The 15,188-nt window shown below is 54.1% G+C and overlaps 6 protein-coding genes across 6 annotated transcripts; 3 read left to right on the forward strand and 3 right to left on the reverse strand.

Moving 5' to 3' along the window:
• Positions 1–954: 954 nt before the first annotated feature.
• Positions 955–3,658, forward strand: BO70DRAFT_48443 (CCCH zinc finger and SMR domain protein). The gene is made up of 3 exons (XM_025548483.1): positions 955–1,981; positions 2,053–2,790; positions 2,839–3,658. Exons 1-3 carry the CDS (start codon positions 1,047–1,049, stop codon positions 3,404–3,406), a joined length of 2,241 nt encoding a protein of 746 aa, XP_025399012.1. The 5' UTR covers positions 955–1,046; the 3' UTR covers positions 3,407–3,658.
• An 18-nt stretch (positions 3,659–3,676) lies between these two features.
• On the reverse strand, positions 3,677–5,003 carry BO70DRAFT_380132 (HpcH/HpaI aldolase/citrate lyase family protein; the record flags this gene model as incomplete). Its single annotated transcript, XM_025545393.1, has 3 exons — positions 3,677–4,591; positions 4,622–4,842; positions 4,964–5,003. The coding sequence occupies 3 exons, from the start codon at positions 5,001–5,003 to the stop codon at positions 3,797–3,799; spliced, it is 1,056 nt and encodes a 351-aa protein (XP_025399013.1). The 3' UTR covers positions 3,677–3,796.
• Positions 5,004–5,247: 244 nt separating this feature from the next.
• Positions 5,248–6,682, forward strand: BO70DRAFT_362666 (DUF846 domain-containing protein). The gene is made up of 3 exons (XM_025543370.1): positions 5,248–5,749; positions 5,885–6,171; positions 6,312–6,682. Exons 1-3 carry the CDS (start codon positions 5,607–5,609, stop codon positions 6,458–6,460), a joined length of 579 nt encoding a protein of 192 aa, XP_025399014.1. The 5' UTR covers positions 5,248–5,606; the 3' UTR covers positions 6,461–6,682.
• A 74-nt stretch (positions 6,683–6,756) lies between these two features.
• BO70DRAFT_337715 (FAD-binding oxidoreductase) lies at positions 6,757–8,612 on the reverse strand. The gene is made up of 3 exons (XM_025541169.1): positions 8,037–8,612; positions 7,118–7,983; positions 6,757–7,041 (listed from the first exon to the last, which is right to left on the reverse strand). Exons 1-3 carry the CDS (start codon positions 8,601–8,603, stop codon positions 6,894–6,896), a joined length of 1,581 nt encoding a protein of 526 aa, XP_025399015.1. The 5' UTR covers positions 8,604–8,612; the 3' UTR covers positions 6,757–6,893.
• Positions 8,613–10,102: 1,490 nt separating this feature from the next.
• BO70DRAFT_362668 (uncharacterized protein) lies at positions 10,103–12,225 on the forward strand. Its single transcript, XM_025543371.1, has one exon. The coding sequence runs from the start codon at positions 10,250–10,252 to the stop codon at positions 12,041–12,043; it is 1,794 nt and encodes a 597-aa protein (XP_025399016.1). The 5' UTR covers positions 10,103–10,249; the 3' UTR covers positions 12,044–12,225.
• A 582-nt stretch (positions 12,226–12,807) lies between these two features.
• Positions 12,808–15,025, reverse strand: BO70DRAFT_316031 (putative methionine aminopeptidase, type II; the record flags this gene model as incomplete). The annotated part of the gene is made up of 7 exons (XM_025540337.1): positions 12,808–13,314; positions 13,370–13,456; positions 13,516–13,677; positions 13,739–14,002; positions 14,064–14,680; positions 14,770–14,919; positions 14,983–15,025. The coding sequence occupies 7 exons, from the start codon at positions 15,023–15,025 to the stop codon at positions 13,258–13,260; spliced, it is 1,380 nt and encodes a 459-aa protein (XP_025399017.1). The 3' UTR covers positions 12,808–13,257.
• Positions 15,026–15,188: the final 163 nt, after the last annotated feature.

The raw sequence follows: 15,188 nt of genomic DNA on the forward strand, positions 1-15,188 counted from the left end.
CGCAGTCTAGATCCCCCACACACCCACCGGTGCTGCCTTGATGGGACGGACCAGGGTACCTTCTAGGCTTCTACCCAAGGGGGAAAAGGGGGAGGGGGGGAAGGCAAGACGAGGCATTTCTTTGGTCCAGAGTCAAACACCACGCCCGCCTTGATTGTCGTCAATAAAGAACGGACAGGTACTGCTTCGGTCGCGTCCAGCCTATCTCGTCCCCTTCATCGGGAATCGTGGGCGGTGGTTGGATGCAGCAACTCGACCCAGACGAGTCGAGGCGCAGCGTTGTCTGTCTGGTGTGGTGGTCGGTCCGTGTCTGGTCCAGCTGCTAACTACAGACTAGGTGCTAGTTGACTAGTGCATTGTGGTGGTGGTTGGAGTGGAGGAGAGGAGAGGAGGAGAGCAAGAGGAAGGAAGACGAGGACGGCGTGCTAAGAATAAGAAGCCGCTGCAGGTGGTTATCGGGGGAACCTCCTTGAATAATCTCATCCCCATCTGGTCTGTCCTGTCCTGTCCGTCTTGTCCGTCTTGTCCGTCCTGTCCTGTCCTGTCCTGTCCAATTCTCTCCGCTCTTTCTTCCCTCTCTACCCCTCTCCTTCTTTTCTTCCCCTTCAACTCCTCTCCCCCCCCCCCCCCCCCATTTCCTCCCCTTCCCCCCTCTCCCCCGCGCGTGTCTTCTTTTCTTCTCTCCCTTACTTTGTTGGTTTTGGTGTTCTTCGCTGCGAGCTTCATTCCTTCTTTCGAGCTTCCTGTTATCGATCATTGGCAGATGCGATGTAATCACCCGTGGACTGCCAGCCTGTCTCCTGTCGCCTGCTGTCAACACTGCTAACATCCCTCTTTTCATAAGCTCCCCCTGCCATCCCATGAAATATCGACCGTCATCGGGAAACCATGGACGCTGATCTCTAAACGCTTGATTTGTTTTCTGTTGTCTCTCCCCCTTGATCGCTGTCTGAACCTGCCAATCGCCGGTTACCCCACATCTTTCTTCACACCGTGTATCCGCTCGTCGGCCTGCTTACCCCCCCCCCGGGTATCCCAGCATCAGCATGCTTTCCGACGACCTCGTTGAGGATTGTCTCCAAATCCTCCAAGACCAAGCTCTAGATGAGGAAGAGCAGGTCGAGAAAATCGAGGACTTTGTCCGCGAAAAGACCTCCTTATCGGGTCCGCCCTTGGAGAATGCCGTCCTCGATGTTCTCTGGCGCCATCGCAATCGCACCTTGCCCGACTCCTCTCCTCCCCCTCCCCGCCACATGGTCATCCGTCGCTCGTCGCCTGCCCCCTGGCAGATGGCTCGCTCGTCAACTCCGTTGTCCCCTCACTCGAACCTTTCGAACCTAGGGACGAGCCCCGGGAGTACCTCGTGGCTCCAGAGCTCGCGGGGGGCCTTTCCGCGACCACCGCTATCGTCCACGGTATCCCCCTTCACGTCGCCGCGCCCGTCACCCCGACTCGCGCTCGCACAACCTATCCCCCACTCGCCCAATCTGAACGCATACGAATTCTCCGATCAAAGTCAAGTGTCCGATTTCTACGGTGACTTGGGCAGCGATAGCAATGTGGACTGGCTGGTCGCGGACGACGCCAATAGCGTGGCTTCGTCCGTAGGAACACCAAGCCTCTCGGGAGCACTGAGCGCTACGGCTGCCGAGTTTGTGCCTGACATGAGTCCGCACGATATTCTACGCACCGTTCTGGGAGATAAGAGGACAAATGAGGAAATCGAGACGGCTCTGGAAGCCAACAGCTATGACTTGGGCGCGACCATCGCGTCGCTGTCTCTGCCACGGGATGGAGATGCTATCTTGCAACAATCGGAACACGTCGTGGTCGGGAAATCCATGTCAATGGAGCCACCGAAAGCTACTCTTTCTCCCGGTCACAGTCGCAGTCCGGTAGTCTGCAAGTACTGGCTATCCACGGGCCAATGCCTTCGGGCCGACTGTCGTTTCAGTCATGACCTAACCAATCATCTTTGCAAGTAAGCTCCCGGTCTTACCAGTCCATGGCTCGAGCAAGAGTAGTATGCTGATCTTCACACCAATGGCACAGGTATTGGGTTATGGGAAACTGCCTCGCCGGCGATGGCTGCCCATTTTCGCACGACCCTTCAACACTCGTTGCGAACCTCAGCGTGTCCGACGGCAGTCCCGGCGCGCTGTCGGTCGGCCCAACCTTTCAGATGGATAATGCTTCCGAGGCATTCCCTCCCTTACAGTCTAATACGGGAGTCGGAGACCAATGGGCTGGCCAATATATCAGCAAGTACCCCGGTCACTTGTCGGCTTTTTCTGCCCACAAGAACGTCCCGCAGGCGATGCAGTATGTCGCCGGCAAACGGAATGGAAGTATGGGAAACTTGTCCCGGCCTCACTCGCGGCCAGGAAGTCGACACCAGCATCGCGATTTTAATGCGACTGCCCCGTCGGTTGATGACCCTGATGCATTCCCTACTCTTGCTGCAGTCAGCGCGAAAGGCTCGGGGAAGAAACATCATGGCAAACGGGAGGCGCATAATCGAGAAGGTACCCCGAGCAAGGAGAATATCCCCACATCTCTTGCGGATGTAGTCCGGATGTCTCCATCCCCGGTACCAGGGAAGGGAAAGATTTCGTCTAAAAATAATAGAGACGCGACCAAGAGTCGCGAACACAGCGCAGCCGCTCAGGCGATCTTGCCACCGCAGAATATTCCTTGGCTCGAGACTGGTTCTCGAGCGAATCAACAGTATATAAAATACCGGACCGAGGCTATCCGCCATGGTACAGTGAGGAACAAGTTTCTGCAGAGGTAAGTTGACCGGGGTTTATCCTATGAACCATGCGCTAAGTTTGCTAGTGCTGCACAAGCCTGGAACCGAAATGACGCGAGGGCAGCTAAAGCCCTGTCTCTCCGAGGCCAGGCAGAGAACGAAGCCATGCGCAAGTGCCATCGTGAAGCGGCACGGCAACTGTACGAAGAACGTAACAAACACATTCTCAGCGCTGGTTTGGACGATGCGGCGGAGGAGCTATATGTCGACTTGCACGGCTTGCATCCCGAAGAGGCCATTGAATACTTGGAGAAGATTCTCCTCAAGCATTCCCGTGAAGGCCGACGGCTGGTGTATGCCATCACAGGGACTGGCCATCACTCCAAAAATGGCAAAGACAAAATCGGAAAGGCCGTCAAGGCGTGGCTCAACGAGTGGAAATACTTGTTCCGCGAGTTCAGCGTGCCTGGCGAGAGAGGCGGGTATGTAGGCGGTATCTTGGGGATTGACCCCACCAGCTACGACAAGTCGCTGGCCAAGAGTCTGGAAGAAGATGCCGATGCAAAGGTCGATGCAGAGGCCAATAATCAGCCCGTTCTCACCATGGGCAAGATCCAGCTATTGAAGCGCGAAGACCTGGAGTCGAAGCAATAATTCAACAACACTATCCTCTCAACCTTTCCTGTCCGCTCTTTAATGGTCCATTCACCATTCAACACTTCAACTAGCGTACGGGTGCTGTAATGCTACAACCGACTGGTTCTCGGGAAGCCGACAATGGATGCCAACTCGCCGACAGGTTATTTCACCGGGTGTAAGGACGAGATAGATAGATCTTTTACTTCATTTTTTTCCAAGCATAGCGATCTAGCTTCCCTTCTAGCGGGCGATTAGCTTCTCGCCTTTTTTTTTTTTTTTTTTCCACTTGTATGTACTTTTGCCGCGTGTCAGGCGGGATGGGCCATATATGTATATACCACCGCGCATACACATCTCTTCTCAGACCCCAACTCTCAGCCCAAGAGCACCCACATCCACGCCCACCTACTCCGGCTCCTGATGCCGCCACTGCTCCCTCAATCCCTGGACGTCAAACCCACACACCTCAGCCTTCCTCACCACGGCCCTCGCCTTCTCCGCCACCGGCACATCAATCATCTTCCCATCCAACGTCCACGCCCCCCGTCCCGCCCTCGCCGCCTTCTCATCAGCAATACACACCCTCACAGCCCACTGCACCTCCTCCTTATCGGGTCCGAAGATTGCCTGCGCCGTCGGCACCTGCGACGGATGAATACACTGCTTCCCATTAAAACCCAACCTTCTCCCATCGCGACACTCCTCCTCCAGCGCCGGCGGCGGCGCCCCGTCCCCACTGGTGGACTTATACGCCGTACAGACCAGATCAATCGTGGAGGGCAGATTAGCCGCCCGCGCGGCCGTAGTGATCATCGACCGCGCGAACAGGAATTCTGTCAATGAGGGAGTCCGCGTGATGCTCAGGTCCAGGGCGAAGTCCTCAGCGGCAAAGATTAGGCCTTGCAGGAGGGGTGTTGCCGAGCAGATTTGCGTTAGGTTGGTGAGGGATTTAGCGGATTCGATGAGTGCGAGGATGGAGATTGGGGGGCGGGGGTGGGGGAGGCAGAGGCGGATTGGGATGAGAGGGTGTGAGTGATTACGTCGTTGATGAAGGTTAGGTCTGAGGGGGAGTTGACTTTTGGGAGGACGATGGTTGTGAGGTTGGGGGATTTGAGCTGCGTACGGGAGCTCCGGGTTAGTGTGGGGTTTATGGATGGGGAGGGGGAGGGGAGGGAGGCGATGTATGACAAGGATAGGTGACTGGATGGATCAGGGATGATTTAGACTTACCACCTCGGTGAGATCTCCCAGGGCGAGGCCGCTGTCGACGGAGTTGATGCGGACGGCGCGTTCCCGGATACCCTGCGGTGCGGGCTGGTCGAGGGCTCTCCGCACCAGGGACCGCGCTTCGACTTTCTTGTGCGGAGTGACGCTGTCTTCGAGATCGTAGGCGACGCAATCGGCGGTGAGAGTGCGGGACTTGTCGATGAAGCGTTGGGAAGAGCCCGGGACTGGCGAGAGTTAGTGGTGGGCTGTGTGTTTGTGTGTGGGTGTGGGTTGCGAGCTGGACGCGGAGATGCGGGGAGAGCTGCGGGTTGGGACTTGGGATGGGATAGCTGGGGGGAGACGTACTGTAGAGCAGGGCGCGACGAAGGGTGTTTCGGGACGCCATGGTCGATGGATTATGAGAGGGAGGATCGTGTTCGTCAACGCTGGTTCGATATGCGACTGTGTAGGGGTTCCAGGAAGAGAGATGACGGAGTAGAGTGGAGGAGGGAAGGGGAAGCTGGAGCTGGAGCGTTGCGGGCCCGGCCGCAAGAGTGAATAAGGGACTAAGGAAATCCTCGGTTTGCGCATAAAGGCTTCTCCAGCCGCCAGGAACCAGACTATGACCTCATCCGGAAAGCATCCGGGGTCGAGTGGAGGGTATCGATCTAGGGTGTCATTTCGCGCGTGTCCTCCGTTCCCCTTGCTGTATATATTGCATCTGTGCCTTTCACCACACCCGCCCGTCCTCAATCCCGAGCATGTGGAATGCCATGTCGAATGCCCGTGGAAAGGATCGACGGGCTCCGCGTGTCTCGAAACAACCGGCGGCCGTTCCACATTCTGCCGCGCCCCACCGCCCATACATGGAGACACGCAGCATCAACGCAATCCCGCCTCACGTTGACCTGATCCAGCAAACTGCTTGAATGCTGTCCGTCTTCTTCCGTCTTTGATCGTTCCCTCGAGGGCCAGTTTACCCCGTTATCCCCGCGCGCTTTCCGCCCCCATGGAGCAGCAACCTCTCCAACCGCAGCAGGGCGACCTGAATTGGCGTCTCAGCTCCCACCCGATCACCCTCATGTTCTTCCTGGGATTCCGCATCAGCGCCCTGCTGATGTACCTCTTCGGCGTTCTATTCATCAAGAACTTGTACGTCTCCCCATGATCACCGCCAGCGCAATGCGCATATACCACGCCAACCCGGCGACCCTTTCCCACGTGTCCCGTCGAGCTAGATCTCCAACCAGATGTCCCGAACCCGGCCTAACTAACCCAACCCAATAGCGTTCTCGTCTTCATCCTGACCCTCCTGCTCCTCTCCGCCGACTTCTACTACCTCAAGAACATTGCCGGCCGTCGCCTGGTCGGCCTCCGCTGGTGGAACGAGGTCAACAACGGCAGCGGCGACTCCACCTGGGTGTTCGAGTCCTCGGATCCCACCACCCGCACCATCACAGCCACCGACAAGCGCTTCTTCTGGCTCAGTCTATACGTGACCCCCGCGCTGTGGATCGCACTGGCTGTTTTGGCCATCATTCGACTGAGCAGTGTTATCTGGTTGAGTCTTGTTGGTGAGTCTACACTCTCACTTCCTCTCCCCCTCCCTCCCTATATCCACCGCACCCGGATTCGTCATCCGTATCACATGCCCTAGTTACCTACCAAGACCATCGATCTAGAAACTAACATATCCACCCACCCACCCACCCAGCCATCGCCCTCGCCCTAACCATCACCAACACAGTCGCCTTCTCCCGCTGCGACCGCTTCAGCCAGGCGTCGACGTTCGCCAACAGCGCGCTGTCCGGAGGCATCGTGAGTAACCTTGCCGGAGGGATGCTGGGCAGGCTCTTCAAGTAAACTGGACTGGCAGACACAATAATCAGCGCGAGCTACCGCTGCTATTTGGGATTCATACTGCGTGTGGGTTCCATTCGTTCGTTCTCTTTTTCGTCGATGCCGTGTGTGCCGCACGTTTCGTGTCCCCTGGTTTGGGTTCTGTGATGTGTTGTAGGTTTACCGTGTAGGTTATAGCGGAGTCTTCTTAGATCAATTTTATTATTGTCTTTCTTTTCTTTTCGATACTGATGTTGTGTTGGTAACTTTGTGTGGTTGTCGGTTGGTCGATATTACTGATTGCAACTAGGAATCCAATGGCCATACTCAACATTTTCTGCCGTCTTCATGTTTATTAGTTGCTGTGCTATCAGCATATTAGTTACTATAAAAGTGTTTACATAACAACCATATCAGTCACCAGTCACCTATATTCTACAGCTGTACCGATCATCGCTCAAAAATTCCACCCTCCCTGTCGGAACATGAAGCGATTCGGATCATACGCTTTCGCGATACTCTCCAGACGGGCCTTATTCTCCGCCCCATAACTGTCATACACGTTCTGATAGTCGCCCGCGTCGTTCATGAACAAGGGATTAACACTGCCATCTTATTAGAGTTCACTTCCAGACCAATACAGAAAGAAAAAAAAAAAAAAGAAGATGAAGAGAGACTCACGAGACGAAATTTACATCACCCGATTGATAATTGGTAGGCTTCGTGCCCCGCAGAGTCCTGTTAAACACCGCGTTAATTGAATCCCCCACCTCGCGCAGATACTCCGGACAGGCATCGTTGCAGACGGGGTTTATCCAGATGAGATCGTTTTCCACCCAGAACCGATCACCGTTGGCCGGGTCCAGGCCGAGGGTATTCCCACCACGCTCCTGAGACGCGCGGGCAATCCGCACCGACAGCGGCTGGGGCGTGAACGTGCCGATCTGGATATCGATATTACGACTGGAGTCATTCTTGATCTGCGACTGGAAAGTGCTCCAATGCGCCTCCAGCAGCCGAGACAGCTGCGGTGGGGGCATATTGGGGAACGTATTGACGCGCGCAGCGGCATTAATTCCATAGATCTTAGCGCCGCCCGCTTGGCTCGCCAGATCGCTGTACGTGGTCGTCTTGGTACTGTCGATGAGCGCTTCAATGTTATCAAGCCCCATGAACGCATTGGAGCTTGGTTTCGCGCCGTCATAGAAATAGAACAGGGCCGGGTTGGAGACCAGAGCGCCCGGCAGGCCGAAGTCGAAGGTCGGGATCACGGCCGCTTTCGCGTCCGGGTACTCGCTGGTGAAGTTCGACAGGGCCTCGAAGATCTGTTGCCGCTTGTCGGCGGTGAAGAGCTTGATTCCGCCCCATACTTGCCCGTTGTCGCCGAGGGGGTGGCCTTGCAAGGTGAATTTGGTCACGATCCCGAACCGGTTCCCGCCGCCGCGGAGGGCCCACCACAGGTCAGGGTGCGAGGTGCTGTTCGCGTTGGTGATCGTGCCGTTGGGGAGGACGACTTCGAAGTTGAGCACGTTGTCGCAGGCTAGGCCCTGGGTTGGTTAGTATGATATATCCCTGGAAGGGGATTGCCGGGGTGACCTACATATTGAGCTGAGTAGTACGACAGCCCGCCTCCAAGGGTATATCCAGCCACACCAATATTACCGAGTCGACCACCGACGACCACCTGCTTCGTCTTCTCGGTGACCTCGTAGACGTCTCCCCAGCGTGCTCCGGGGCCGACATCGAAGGTATTGCCGTCTGGGTTGCGGACGGTAGAGGACAGGTTCTCGTTGAAGGAGATGAGGACGCCGCCATTGGTGCTGGAGAAGCCAGCATTGAAGTTATGTCCGCCTGATTTGAGAGCGAATGGCGCGGTGGAGTATCGATTCAGTTGCTGAACCGCGACGGCGACATGTTGCGCGTTGGCCGGGAAGAAGGCACAGGCTGGACGATTGTTGGCGTTCACGCCATTCCAGTACTCCTTGACGGTGTTCGTGTAGTAGGACTGGTTCCAGAAGGTTTCGCCGGCGTAGCTTCCTGAGGGATCCCAGACGGTGTATTGGGGGTATAACGAGTGCAGACGCTGGCAGACGGCGACGGCGTCGGTGTTGGGGGCTGCGAGGATGGGTGCTGCCAGGGCTAGCAGCAGAGTGATGGCTGCGTTCATCGTGGTGCTGGGGGGGGGGGGGGGGGGAGAATGGGGCTGGACAGAATCCCGACGGGAAGAGGCAGGCTGATGAGGACATCGTCTTCCTTTTAAGGTGTAGACTGTTTGAAACGGGGCGGCATGGGGAAGTCAGCACTCAAAATTGGAAACCCGACGAAGGCGTATTTCGTATTCGGTATTCGGTCCTCCGTGTTCCCTCTTTGAGTTGCGGGCAGTTTCAATCTTGGAAGACATTGTTTGGACACTAAGGGATGAGGGGCTGTCACTGGGGTGGTTTGATGGGGATCGGCGTCTTGAAGACTCAAGTTTGAGGATCCCCTGGAACCACTAACTCTACCCTACTTAACGGGCCGAAGCGTAATGGGATTGCCAAAGGACTGTTGTTGAATTTCGCACTTGATCTCAAAGTGGTGTTTCCCGCAATGAAGTTATACATCATGAACCTGCTTATGTATTCTGCCACATAGTTGCCGTTCTAGGAAGGCAGAGTGAACAAACCAACAGTTGTGTACTCTGTATGCGTGCACTAGCACCTCCCATGTTATACATTTCCATCACTGGACTTATACTACACATGGGTTGCTTTATCATCACCACTTCATCTCATATATCCTTCATAGTAGACAAAGTTCACTGACAAGATGGTTGTCACTCCTCCCAAGTCAGTAGTATGCTAGGGAATACATAATAGGCTGGGATGAGTGTCTTCATTCACTACAAGTCCCGCTCTACTTCTTCTCTTTCCTCTCCCTCTCTCCCTCCCATCCTTCACTTCTCCCCTCCCCCCCCCCTGATCGGCATTAACCCCGAAATTGCAGATCCGAAACATACCCACCCAGCGAGGAAATGCAGGGGCAGCAATGCGAACGAATCCGACCAACAGGGTAGATAGATAGATAGATCCCGCAGGGAACAGAGGGACTTCGCGGAAGGGAAGATGACAGGTGCCGTGACGGCATGCACGGTAGTTACTATTTTTTGACGTGGATGCAGAAGAAAAAAGCAAGTAAAGCGAAATGGGCGGTGTACCTACCTAGATAGGTAAGTGAAACTCGTATGTTCCCCCCAAGGACCGGTTTGGAATTGGATGTGTTCGGTGCATGTTCCGTAGGTAGTACTATCTACTAGGTACCTACCTATATACTTACTGCATTCTGCATGCTGTAAGTAAGATGATCGGTCGATCAGGAGTCGAAACTGGAAATGGGTGGTGTGGTTAATGACTGTTTTGGAGGATAATTTGTTTTATGATGTGATGTTATACCAAGTCAAATTCGACACAGGCCCTTCTTGTTTCCCAGTTTCCATCAGTCCCGAACCCCGAGGCGACAGAAGAAAGACCATCATCCATTCACCCATCGATCTCGGGAAATCAAACCATCGCATCCCCACCTCCCCCCACTCCCACCGAGTGATCTGCTCTATCACATCCACCACTGACAGCGCTAATCCCCGTGCGGCCTAACCAGGGGCAAATCGGCGATAAGCAACATGGTATAGATGGTTGGAGTTGACAGATCGAGTGACACTGACGTGACACAGTGAAACATAAAGACAGATTGCCCTCGATTCCGGACTGGAGTTTCACAAGTCAACTCCCTTCTGCTCATTCATCCCATCGATTCTAACCCAACGCGACTCAAAAAATGGAGGCCGCAACCGCAACCTCGCAGTCACAGCCACAGACTCAACCCACCTCCAGAGACGAACAGACGCGGTTGAACAGGAGGCTGAAGAGACGAAGACACCGACAGAAAAAGCACGAGAAGAAGTTGAAAGACCGGACGCGGGATGAGGAGTCCACCGAGCAGCAGGCCGTGATGCCGGTGCAGGAGCAGAAGCAGGAGCAGGGCCCCCCCGCGGAGAAAAATACCAAAAAGGCCGCGCGGAAGCTGGAGCGGTATAAGAAGCAAATGAGGTATCACGAGAATATGAAGAAGAAGAGAATTGCTTCGATGCAGACGGTGAGTAAGGAGGAAAGGCAGAAAATGGAGAAAGAGCAGATGCTGGAACAGCAGTGGAAGATGGAACGGCGGAGGCTGGAAAAACAGGAAATGGAACTCGAGATGCGGGAGCAGGAGAATAGGTTGATGAAGCGGAGGATGTTGGAGCTGCGGAAGATTGAGAAAGAGAGGCTGGAGCAGGAGATGGTCAAGCAGAAGAGGCTGGAACAAAGGAGGCTTGTGCTGGAGAGACTGGAGCAGCAGAGGCTTGAGACGGAGAGGCTGGAGAAGGAGAGGTTGGAGCAGGAGGCGCTTGAAAAAGAGGCGCTTGAAAAGGAGAGGCTTGAAAAGGAGAGGCTTGAAAAGGAGAGGCTTGAAAAGGAGAGACTGGAGCAGGAGAGACTGGAGCAGGAGAGGATTGCATGCCAAAAAGAGCTGGAACAACAGGAGCTCGCAGAGCAGCAGCTACGATGGGACCGCGAGAAAATGTTGGTTCAGCAGATACTATCACAGCACCACCAGAAGATGAGAAAGATATACGGTCCGGAGGTGAGGGCTACGAAGACCTCCGACCAAGAAGACGTGGATTTTGGTACATCAGACGACCGATATCCATCGGACGAGGAGATGCATGAAGTCGAGGAAACAGAGCAAGATACATCGGGCGACGAGATGCACGAAGACGAGGAAGAAGAACAAGTTTCACCAGATGAAGAGACGCAGAAGCACACAGTCACGCGAGAACCGCAAAACTCCCCATCATTACCAATAGACGAAGTGACTGGCGACTCTGTCGACGACTCGCTTGTGTTCCTCAGACCTTCCACGAAAGAGACTGCCGATGAGGACGAGGAATCCCACGCCTGGGAAGACAGAGGCATGGACACACACGAGCAGGAGCTGGAAGAGGCCAAGCAGATAGCACGGGCGATCGAAGAGGGCAAATCGGCCGAGGTCAAGGCGTCCATGAAAAAGTCCAGGCGATGGCACGTCAACTCCACGGACATCTCTATCGTCGACGAACGGTTCGATCTCTTCAGCGTGGAGTTCTTCGACTACTTTTACGACGAAGAATGGTTGGACAAGAAGTTCTTCAAGACCGTCGATTTCTTCCAGTTTTATGATAATGGAGCGAGATCAGACCAAGTGCTCGCGCTTGCCGATTTAACTCTCATGGACGTCCAAAGCAGCAAGCCGTTTCATGTGCCCAACCGTGGCAGTAAGAGAACCATCCAGGTGGGCCATGAAGATAGCACAAAGTATCCGTTTCTGTTCACGTTCGTCAGCCAGGATTACTTGCTGCTCCAGGTTCACCGGGATGTTGTCTTCGCTCCTCAGGCTCCGCCTCGAGATGCTCCGGAGAAGTTCGTGTTCTTTGGCATTCGTTATCAGCGACCGCCTTCTCCCCCTTCTACGTGCTATGATGATATAAGCTCACAGATTGACCCTTTGTATGAGGGCTATTTCGATGATTTGAGTGACGTCGACTTGGTTTAGAGGGGGCTTGGTAAGTGGGCTTTTTGGTCATGGGAGGACAAATTCTGTTTAATCTTTCTAGTAGTTTATGAAGCGCCGTAGTTGGTCTTGTGGGATTGATTCTCTCAGTATACTTGGGCTCTCGGGAGATATTGTAGAATTTCAAAGATATTGCCGGGTTATCATGGAGATGCACGAATGGGAATTGTATTAATGGTTGGCTGTGTATCCAGAGGTCACGGGGATCAAGCCACTGACCTGCGCCCCCCTCTCCCATCTCAACACCTCCTTCCCAGCCAGACATGGATACGCCGTCAACTCCACCTCCAACCGACTCTGAAAGATAACGCCCCCAACCGCGACACCAAAGGATGATGCCGTGGATAGTGGTCCCGATGAAGTGTGACAGCGGCTGCGAGAGAGATCACACCCAGTGCGCCGAAGGTCACATAGAATCGCCATTCGGACTTGGAAGGCCGGCATAGGCTAGACGGACATCAGGTATGTTCTGCCCGAGTGACGAGGTCGACGACGACGTGGTCTCCCCTGGTTCTCGCTTGACCTCGTCCAGGATAAGAGCTGCAAAGTGAAACTGGCCTGTCCAGTTGACGGGAGCCGAAAGCATATATCTGTCAGAGGGAAGGGATTATCTTATCTTGGATGGGATTTCTGGGTTTGCGAAGCCTGTTGGTAGATTCTATCATTTTAGTCCCACGCTATACCGGAAGGGACTGACTTGAGTTTGTTTTCTTTTCTGCGAAGGGAGGGGGGGGGGGATCAAATGAATTGTTTAGGTAAGTTAGTAGTGCTTCGGTTTGAGTAATATTTCTCGGGGGATGGTTTTGGTCCTCTCGGGTTGAGGGAAAGACTATTCTACTGGATGCTTGGGATTGATTTGGTTTTTATGGAACCATGTTTCCTATCTAGGAAGGTGCTCGAGCGAAAATACTATGGTAGAATACTCCTATCTGATTGAAGACAGGATTTTCAACCAGCTGTGAAGGGCAATTGCCAGATTTCAATTCTGTCGATGACAGCTTCAGAATGAAAAGTGCAACCGTGCTTCACTTTGACGAGCTTTCCAAGACTGGAAATATGGGGTCAGTAGCGATTGGACTTGGCGGCATCAAAGACGAGCCAAATAAATCAACCATAATATGGATTATCAAAGGTAAAAGAGGGACTTGGGTGAATAAAACGAATAACACGTGGACGAGGTCCAATGGCAATGTTGCCTAGTAGTCGTCGCCACGACTGATGACTTCCTTTCCACCACTGTGGAGGAGAATCGTCTAAAAGAAGTCAGCATGATGGTTGGTCTTGGACGGGTATGCATGGGGGCCATACGTGTTCGAATTGGGCCGTGTATGAACCCTTCACGTCAATAAGAGGCTCATAGTACTCGACGATTCCGTTGTCGATCAAATTTTTCATCTGTGTACCACCGTCATTAATACTTGCACGGCTTTCAATGATCTCGACTCGACGCTTACCCCCAGATGATAATGTTTCACCCCGAGACGTTCAAGGTACCGACGACAGAAAACCAAGGTTCCGAAATTGTCGTCGATGGTTTTGAGGAGAGACTTTGCGGAGGAAAGACGCAGGTTGGCAGTCGAAACACCCTCGTTTCTTCCGTAGCCGTAGACGCCAATCTGGACAAGTTAGAAACGTGGACCGGAAATCAAACATGGGACAGAGAAGGTGGGTTCCTACATCATCGCGCAAATGTCCTCTGCCAGTGCTCCCGAAAGTCTCAATGGCGAACACCTCGCCCTCTTCCATTTTGTCCTTACTGTTATTCTTGACAAAAGGAACTTGTTTGTTACCGTGGATACGGTAGCGAAGAATATCGTGACCGGTAAGGCCTCGGATGGCTTTCACAGGGTAGGTCTTTCCGGCTATGTCAACCTCGTAGCTTTCCATGACCTCCTGAACGGCGGCACCGATGTCGCTGATTCGTGCATCAATGCCAGCATGCTATGGAGCATTAGCGCCATGTTTCTCGATCGAGGATGTCACTGTCAAGCAGACTACGTACCATAATGCCAGTATTGGTCGCCTCCTTCACAGCCGTGAGGAGATTGTCGTACGTATGGTCAAATGCGACGGTAAAAGCCGAGTCAACAATGCGACCATTAACCTGGACTCCAAAATCCACTTTGAGCACATCGCTCTTGTCCAGAATAACGTCCTTCTGGCCCGGATTGGGAGTCCAATGGGCCGCAACGTGATTCAAGCTCAACCCAGTAGGGAACCCCATGCTGGCCTTCAAACCGTCTCCGGTATCAAGGCCCTGGTAGCCCGACAGCGCACGAACCCCATCCTCAATGCCCTCAGCAATTACAGTGAGGCTCGCACCGGGCTTGATGAGCTCTTTCTGGGCATACTGGCGAACCTGACGATGAATTTCCGCCGCCTGGCGGTAATCGTCGAGAAAGCCTTCGTCCCAGAGACGGGAGTTGTACCGCGACTCTTCGTCGGTGGTGCGGGAGGTATTGTCGTACGGGACGAGTTCTCCGACGGGATAGCCCGATGGGAAGAGGTCCGAGACCAGCACGCGCGGGGGGCTCGTTTGTTTCAGCTCCTTTGCGGGCAAGGTTCCGGCTCCGTTGGTCTTGGTCTTTTTCTTGGACCGTTTGCGTTTCTTTTTCTTTTCTGTAGACAGGCGGGTGGGATGGTCGGTGAGTGGGGAAGAGCTCAATCAGGTCTCGGGGTGGGGTGGATATCTGGATTGTGGGCCATACCAGCACTGGAAACCGGGGGGATCACCCCGGCTTTATTATCGGCATCGTCGTCATCCTCATCGCTGACGATTCCGCGATCCAGGTCGGCTGAGCTCGAGCGGTTTTGGGGGACCTGGGGGTCGGGGTTGGCAGGCTTGAGCTCGTGGGAGGCTAGTTCGTAGAGACGGTGTCAGAATGGTTGGTTGTCTGGCATGAGGCGTGGAAGAGTTATACCATCAGGGGCCTGCTGGTGGCCTTCGGGGTTTTTCGATCCCATCTTATGTTTTCGAGGCGCGATACTAGCATGAACGATCGCTGGGGAATTTGATGTTGTTGTCGAGGAGGAAACGAAGAAAACTCGAGGTCGGAGCTGGATGATGGAGCCTTGCGGACGAGCTCTTGTCTTGATTGGTACTAGACTCCTCCAGGCACCAACCCGT

This window comes from Aspergillus heteromorphus, assembly GCF_003184545.1.
Source record: "Aspergillus heteromorphus CBS 117.55 chromosome Unknown BO70scaffold_14, whole genome shotgun sequence".
NCBI classification, from domain to species: Eukaryota; Fungi; Ascomycota; class Eurotiomycetes; order Eurotiales; family Aspergillaceae; genus Aspergillus; species Aspergillus heteromorphus.